Raw genomic sequence first — 8,285 nt, forward strand, 5'->3', positions numbered from 1 at the left:
GCCCATCAGCTCCGCCGTGCTCCGCTGCTGCGGGCGGCTCCCTCTGCTGAGGCTCGAAGTTATTTAAATTACTAAAAAAACAAAACAAAACCTTTTTAGGCGTTCCATTTTATTAACGGGTTGTTGCAATCATTTGTAAACTAACGAACTGATACAGCGAGCGATTGGCACAAAGCGAGGCGGACTCCGGGAGTGAATTCTTTTCCGTAGAAGCTCCGCCGGCAGCCCGAGGCCGAGCAGCGCCGCAGCGGAGGACGGACGGCGCCTCCCGCGGCAATCCCGGCGCGGGGCCGAGGGCCTCGCTGAGCCCTTCCGGCTGTGCCCCCGCGGCCCGGCTGTGCCTGCAGCCGCCGCCCCGGGCCCGAGGCCGCCGCCGCCGCTTCCCCCCTCTCGCCCGGCGGGCGCGCCGCGATTTGTAAACTTGCATCAAGTTGAATAAAGGCCGTTTTGAGAATCGCTGTGCCGTGCCGCTTCCGGGGCGGGGCCGGAAGGGATGCGGGCGGAAGTGCCGAGAGCGGAAGTGCCGCCGCCGGAACCGGAAGCGCGTCGGCGCCGGGTGGTGTCGGCGGCGGGGGAGGGCGCGGCACTGCGGCCATGGAGGCGCCGGGGAAGGGCGGCCTCGTTCTCGGCAACCTGGCCGAGGTGGTGGAGCGCGTGCTCGGCTTCCTGCCCACGAAGGCGCTGCTGAGCGCAGCCTGGTAAGCGCCGGGAGGAGCCGGGGGGGCGGCGGGCGGACGTCGACGCCGTTTCTGAGGTAACGTGGGCGGGGCGGGCCGGCTGTGTTGCAGCGTGTGCCGGCTGTGGAGAGAGTGCGCGCGGCGGATCCTGCGCACGCGGCAGCGCCTCGCTTGGGTGTCGGCGCTGGAGCCCGGCCCACCCGGCGGACACGCGTTGGTGCAGGCCTTGGCGCGAGAGCTCGAGGTGGGTCCGCGTGCGCTGTGGGGCCACTTCACCCCCCCCGACCCCACGGTCCCGGTTCGCGCCTCGCGGTGCGTGGCGGTGCCGGTACCGGGCCGTCGTTACCAGCGCGCTCGCGTCTCGCGTCTTCTTGCAGAAGGTGCACGTCCTGCCCCAGACGGTGCTCTACATCGCCGACGCGGAGACGTTCAGCGGGCACGAGGAGTGCCACGAGCACAAGAAAGGTAACCGCGGGGCGCGGAATCGCCGGGGCTGCGGGCGGGGGAGGGACCGCTGGGCGGAGCGCTGCGAGTCTGAATGTAAAAACGCGGCTGCGGTACGTGGAAGCGAGGCGCTTTACCCCGAGCTGTTGGCGCGGGGCTCTTGTGTCGGTAACGGCCGTGGGGTGAGAAGGGATTGGCTGCCGGTTTCTGTCTGTCAGGTCCGCTTCTCTTTGCCGTTTTTGTTTCCTTTTTAATAGCCAGAAAAAGAAACAGTAAAGAAACAGCCCTTGCGATTGAGAAACTGTTGCCAAAGCGATGTCAGGTCCTTGGACTGCTCACCCCGGGGATCGTAGGTAGGAGCCTCCTTTGTGTGCTGCGCTCCCTGCTGTTAGTGCGTTTGTGCCTTCCCTCTCAACTTCAGTTCTCATCCCACAGTAAACAAAGAGGAAACCTTTCTGCTCGTTTCTGTGATTTCAGGGCATAACTCGTGCCGTGCGTCTCAGCAGAAGCTTTTAGATGTTACAATGTTTTCCAGGTGATTGCTGAGCGTTTGCTTCCAGTCTCTGTCACCGCAGCCATGACCAATAAGAGCAGGTCTATAGCATGAAGGAGCATGGGGCTCCATGAACACCTGTGTGAAGGCACTAAGAGCCATAAACGTTGATTCTGTGCCTACAGAAGGCTGTTTGAGTCGTTGCATTTAGAGTAAAGAAGATTTCTGTATATGTCTGTGTCTCATGCAAAGTGACTTTAGCGTTGTTTCTGGACAGTGGAAATCTTATGCGTTTCATCTTTCACAACAGCAGCAAAAAAAAATTCACACCGGTTATCAATTAGGTGTGTTGTGATGGGAAGGAGCTGTCATGCATTCTGTCTGTACTGCATATGCTGCTCTGCCTCTTTTAGTCTGAGTTGCAGACAAAAGTGTCAGAATCACTAATCTTTGTGTTTGTGTGTCATTGTAGTTACCCCCATGGGTTCAAGCAGCAATCAGCCTCAAGAAATTGAAGATGGTGAAGCTGGATTTGCTCTTTTGTTTCCCAAAATTGATGGGGTTAAAATCCAAACCTTCCATTTTCCTAAAGAAGTAAAGAATAGAGTCATTGACGAAAACAAATTTGCCGCAGCAGGTGCGTCCTTGTTCTCCCTTTGACCTGGGCTTTTGTCAAGTGTTTTGCTGCTCTTTGAGGCTCCAGTGTGAAACTGCATGTGGGACCAGCAGCTCTTGTGGTGTGTTAACAGAGCATTGAGGCTCTGCAGGGCTGCTCTGGTAACCACCCATCTCTTCATACCCATCATCAGGAGTACTGAGGTTGTTAACCTGAGTTTGTCTCAAACTTCTTCATTCGTGTTGCAAGCAGAGCTGCTAAGAGGAAGCTGTTAAGTTTGAAGCAAGCCAGGAATAGTTTAAAAGTAACAGTAAATGAGTTTTGTGCCATTGGGAGTTATTCTGGCCACCTCTGTTCAGAAAGGAGTGGGAAGGAGCTGCTGCTTTACTTCCATAAAGTAACTTTGTTTTCAGATGCTAAGTCAGGTGTTGTAAAAAGAAAGGTATAAAGAAAACCATCTATTTTAGTACAGTTTACATTCCTCACCTTGCATTTATGAAGAGTAATCTGAGAGCAAGTGAGCCTTTCTGTGAGTCTTCCTGGAACTTGGAAGTTTCTTTCTTGGGATAAGCAACAGGCTGATGCTCACATTTTAATATTTCTTAATTTTTCAAGCAAAGCTGTTTACTCCATTGTGGTTCTTGGATAACATGTGTGCTCAGTTGGAATCTGTAAGAAGATAATTGAGACTGTGCCCTCTGGGAAAGAAGCTGAAAGCAGGAGGAAGCAGATACAATTTACTCATGAATACATGGCTGCCTTGTGCCTTGTTTTTCACTTGTAGCAACAGAAAGTCCATGCTGGAGGCATTAGGTGTTATTTAAGGAGGGGGTGAAGAGTGTATGTAGAACTCTTAGGCTTCGGGGGAAGTCAAAATAAGGGGACTGAAGTTCTTGTTTTTGTAGGCCTGAAGAATAATCCGGATCTTCGTGTGGTTCTTTTGTTTGGCTACAACTCCTGGAAGTCTGGAGCCACTCGTTTTCTTCATCAAATAGTCAATCCTTTGAATGAAAAAAGTATCATCCTAGCTGGGGGACAAGTGGAGAGCTTTACATCGCTGATCTCTGAGAAGTAGGTACATTTTTCAAGGTAAATTGTGAGAGAGATTTAACAGGGGAAATACGTTGCAGAAGCTGTAACATTTTAACTATTTTTGCCATATGCCAATCAAGAGTTGTAAAGTGTTACATTTTGTTTAAAAGAACAAAACCCAACCGCTGCACTGTGATCCAGCAGGAAAAGCTGGAAGCTTTGTATGAGTGTTACACACTGGGTTCTGGAAACCCAGCTAGGAGAACAACTGAGGACTTCCAGCTCCAGAAACCCTACATTTGTTTATTTATGTGCTTGCTCTCTGGCTTTCAGGTAAATTATCACTCAAATAGCAGAGACCATTTGTGTGACTGTTCTGGTTTTATGTCAGTCTTGTTTTGGGGCACATTACAGAGCTGAATATGCAACCTCAGCTGTGCCCTGTGAGCACAAGTAGCTCCACAAGGATGTTGCACTCCAAGGGCTGGGCTGGATCTGACCCACTGAGCCCCAATCCTTCCACCAAGAGCCCTGCAGGGGCTTCCTTGCTCCAAGTGCTCTGCTGATTTGCTAGTGCATCCAGGAGCATCCTGTGCTGGGGAGCGTGCTGCAGACATGGCTGCAGGCTCCTCTTGTACGGTGTTGGTCTGGACTCCATAGTGATAGGAGTTGTTTTTTGGGTTTGTTTTTTTTGCATCTGATTTATGCCATCTGCACCATTATTCCAGATCAGAGAGCTGTCTCTATTAAACTATTACTGAGATAACAAGAATAGGTAACCACTGAAACCAGTGTGAATCTGGCCAACCAACGAGCACAGACCCATAGCAACAGGGATCTGAAGTCTGGAACAGCTTCTAGACTGCTGCCCTGGTTTCATACATGAACTGCTGCTTATCTTTGGTTAAGTTTAACTTACGGTTCAGCTGGAATTGCAGAGCTGTGCTATGCACCAACTGCTGAATTTGGCAAGAGTTTGAAAGACAGGCTTATGATTAATCCTGGGTAATGGATGTGAAAGGTTTTCATCAGGAAAGGTTGCTGGAAAAAGAGGGGGAAAAAGGAAATCTGGAAGAGTGTGTTTAGTTTGTAACTATGGTGGCTTTCAAAACCCCCAGGATGCTGGTCTGTCTGGCAGCCCGCTTGTGCTGCAGCAGAGCAGTTCAGGCCTGGTCGCGCTGGGCTGCTCTCTAACGGAGGCCTGTTGCCTTTCAGTAATAACGCCCAGCCCAGCGATGCCTGCGGGGTGGTCGGGCTGGCTTTCAGCGGGCCCCAGATCCAGAGTGCCACAGTTCTGTTAGACCAGGACGTCGCTGATGAGAGGACAGCGGAAGCCGCCATGCAGCGCCTCAAGGCAGCGAACATCCCCGAGTGTAACACCATCGGCTTCATGTTTGCGTGCGTTGGCCGAGGGTATCGGCATTACAAAACCAAACAGAACATGGAGGCGGATGCCTTTAGGAAGTTTTTTCCAAATGTTCCCCTCTTTGGCTTTTTTGGACACGGGGAAATAGGATGTGACCGGATAGTTACTGGGAATTTCGTACTGAGAGAATGTAACGATGTCAAGGACGACCTGCTTCACGGTTACACTACTGTTATGACTCTCATTCATCTTGGTTCAACTAAAGCAAACCAGGCGTGAGTGTGTTTGCAGTGCATCGATGAGCTGCTTCGTCCTGAAGAGCCAACATCCTGCAGTCAGAGCACTTCCTTTTGGGAGGTGCATAAACACCATTTTCCTAGCATTATCCAATCCTGTAGTTGGAACAGTTGAATGTAATAGCTATGAGGAAGCCTTGCCTTTTGTGTAGCCTCCTGCACGTGCTGAAATTGCAGGGAAATGACACTGAATGGAGTTCTGCAGTTGAAGGAAGCCTTTCTTTTTTCTAAAATGAGAACAGTTTGCACAAGTGGCAGTCAGAGGCCGAGCAATCACCGTGCAGAAACAATACTTTGTGCTCTATTTATGTGTGCAAAACAGGACAGAAGAACTACCGGCGTGTGCTGAAATACTGGTGCAGGAAATCCACCATTCCGTGGGTTTAAGAGTGATGCACAGCCTGCCCAGACTTGGGTCCTATTTACAGAACTGAATCTTTTACCGGGTTTTATCTTTAGGAAAAAAAGCCAACCAAACAAGAAAGTGCTCATTAAATAAAGACAACGTTATGTAATTGCACCTGGCCTTCCGTTCTCAGAGAAAAAAGCTCCTATCTGGTGAGGTGCTCTCAGCTTTGAAGCTGAACTCAATTCATTATCTTGAACTACGTTTCAGTCATCTTAAATATTTGGTTTAGAACAATACCTGATACGTTGTGTCTACCAGCACTCTTAGCCTTTGTGTACAAACGTTTACACAATCAGAGTGGACTGCTTAGCGTTCCTTTTAGATTCTCTTGTAGCACGATCTTCCCTGTTACAAACTTTTAAATTCACAGTACAAAAAAAAAAAAGACTCTCCCTGGTATCTTTAAGAAATTTTTTGTTTTTAATAAGAAATTCTGGGCCACACAAGATCTGGTGATGTTTGTTTTGTCTCAAGCCCAACGACTTGGGCTATTGCATGTTTTGTGAGCTGAAGCTTTTACATCAGTCATCTACTTTGGGTGCTGCAGCTGAAGGTAGTGTTTCACAGTTCACATAGGTACTTTCATCATATTCTCAGCATAGGTCATAATACATCTGCTCGCTTATAAATTCCTTCTTCCCTTTTACTTTACTTGGCAACAGAATGACAAGAAAGTAGGATTTGTTTTGGACCGTTTCATCACACTTTGAAATCCCTCATTGAGCATCTGCCCTGTTCTCAGTTTAGGAAGAGGAAAGTGCTTAGCTGTATATTGTACAACAGTGTGTCTTTTGCTGTCCAGGTAAGAGCCAAGGCTTCACGCGGCCACTTCCAGTCAATGTCTGCATGCTGTTTGGCACTGGCAGAGGCCTCATGAGCAGAGAGAGGTTTGCCTGTCCTGAGAGCAGGGCTGCTGTCACTGGGTGCAGAGCACAGGCCGTGCTTTCCCATGGCTCTTGTTGGTGGTGATGCTTCTTAACTCAGAGACAGAGGATGTGAACCCCATGTGGCCTTCTTGCCAGGGACAGGAGATCAGTAACTGTTGGTGTGACTTGGAACAGCTTTAGTTACTGCATTTGGAAGAAAAAGTTGGCAAATCAGTGTGCTTGAATTGAAGTGGAGGACCGGGAGATGTGTTTTCTCTTTTCAGTATAACAGGAACGTCACACTTGGCCTTTCCCACCATCTAGCACCACATATTTGACAGTTTCTGTAATACAGACAGGACTTCTGTAATAGTTACCACGAGCTCCATGAGTTTGGTGTAGTCACCAGCACAGCTGCTAATGTAAGCCTGTCAACTTCAACCAACTTCTTGCTGCAGTGGAAGTAAAGGAATTATAATCAACCACACATCTGGATCAGGAGTGCAGGCACATCCAGAAGTGCCCAAAGGAGCAGCTCGTGAGCCTCAGCCAAGGCACGACGAAGCACAAAATGAGTGCAGTTTAAAGGAGCTCATTTCTGGGAGATGGTCTCAGCTCTAAAGGTGCTTGTGAGGGCTGCAGGCAACCACAGCATGAAGAAGGTTCTGGTGGGGATCCGGGATCATCTCCACCACTGGTGAAGGGGGAAGAGCCCAGAGGACACCAGAACCGTGTGCTGCCCTGCCGGCATTGCTGCGCTGCCTCCCCTGGACTGTGCCATCTCTCCCATGTGCCAGGGCAGTGGTGTGGTACATAATATTGCTGCGTATTTGATTAAAGTGTTTTGGTATCCAGATTCCTTTTGCCTCCAAATTGTCGTTTACTCTTAAACAGTGCCAAAACTCCTGAGTGAGACTAATGATATTTGCTTAGCAGGTATCGTGTGCCACCTGTGTGGCTCATCAGTCCCAGGACAGGGCACATTCTGAGCTGCTACAAAGAGCTGCAGTGCAGTCATTCAGACCTCTGTCACCCCAAAAGTGGACAGGGTTACATGAATATTTGGTAATTGGGTCAGATGTGGATAGCAGTGCCTCTCACAAAGCATATGACAAGACAGAAGGACCTCTCTGATGATAATTACCTGCACGGTTACAGCGGTGGTGGTAGTTTCCTGCAAGAGTCTGTAAACCTGAAGGGACTACAACAGGAGTTTGTTTCGGTGAAGAAAAAAGGAGAACCTTCCAAAGGTCTGCAGGGAGCAGTGGGGATTTTGCTGACTGAAGGTAAAAGGCATTATTTTTCCCCATGTTTTGAATATGTGCTATGAAGCATTGCTCATTTCCACTTAACGCATATTTCAATTAAGTGAGCTGAGGGTGTAAAAAGTGTGACACAAGGCAAGTGGCATGATACGTAACCTCTCATTTGCACCACCAAACAGCAATACAAAAAAAGCATCAAACTATTAACTAGAATTCTTATTCTAAAATTCCTGCTGCAAAAATTCTCTTACTATGGGTTTTTCTGTAGTTTTTCTGTAGTACAGTTGTAAGGAAGCAAGCATAGCTTGATAGAGAGAAGCCAAATTATGCTAAATTGTCACAACTGTGCTGTTGGAAAGCAGTTTCGCTTTAAAACTGCAGAAAACTGCAAAGAGGGTGAACTTGTTTCTTGTTGCTGGCAGTGTCAGAAGGTTTGTTTGGGCCCAGGTTAATATTGGAACGAGCCTTATTTTAACAGAGGAATGACTCAGCTTGAATCATGCCCCCTTGGCAGCTGGCAGTAAACACAGAGATGTAAGCGATACAGCCAAACTTTGACTTTCAGCATGAGTAGGGAAGGCTGGTGAGAGCATTGAGCCTCAAACTCCATTTTAATAAAGCCAAGTGGTTACATATGATTCTGATTGAATTAAAAGTACCTGAGCACGCTGAAAACATTAAGAAAATAATTATTTGTCCTTGACAGCCGATTATTTTTCAAGATTATATTATGGAGAGCTTAAAAAATGGAGGTTCAGACATTGCAGGTGGCTTGTAGTGATGCTGGCTCACCTGGCAGCAGTTCATAACAAGGAAGGGTG

General features: G+C 48.6%; 2 protein-coding genes across 3 annotated transcripts in view; both read left to right on the forward strand.

Annotated features, from left to right (window-relative positions):
* Positions 1–586: 586 nt before the first annotated feature.
* On the forward strand, positions 587–7,055 carry FBXO22 (F-box protein 22). Of its 2 annotated transcripts, none has more exons than XM_042824136.1 (7): positions 587–698; positions 789–921; positions 1,055–1,142; positions 1,376–1,474; positions 2,087–2,251; positions 3,136–3,301; positions 4,478–7,055. In XM_042824136.1, exons 1-7 carry the CDS (start codon positions 595–597, stop codon positions 4,905–4,907), a joined length of 1,185 nt encoding a protein of 394 aa, XP_042680070.1. In that variant the 5' UTR covers positions 587–594; the 3' UTR covers positions 4,908–7,055. The 2 variants fall into 2 exon arrangements, with proteins under 2 accessions (XP_042680070.1, XP_042680071.1); XM_042824137.1 differs by having other exon boundaries at positions 1,379–1,474.
* A 33-nt stretch (positions 7,056–7,088) lies between these two features.
* Positions 7,089–8,285, forward strand: part of TMEM266 (transmembrane protein 266) — a 107,328-nt gene continuing 106,131 nt past the window's right edge. The window contains exon 1 of the mRNA XM_042824131.1: positions 7,089–7,485. The gene's annotated coding sequence lies outside the window, so the exon portion shown is untranslated. The remainder of the gene's footprint in view (positions 7,486–8,285) is intronic.

This window comes from Centrocercus urophasianus, unplaced genomic scaffold, assembly GCF_019232065.1.
Source record: "Centrocercus urophasianus isolate 14NV4802_14NV808 unplaced genomic scaffold, USGS_Curo_1.0 seq_23, whole genome shotgun sequence".
NCBI classification, from domain to species: Eukaryota; Metazoa; Chordata; class Aves; order Galliformes; family Phasianidae; genus Centrocercus; species Centrocercus urophasianus.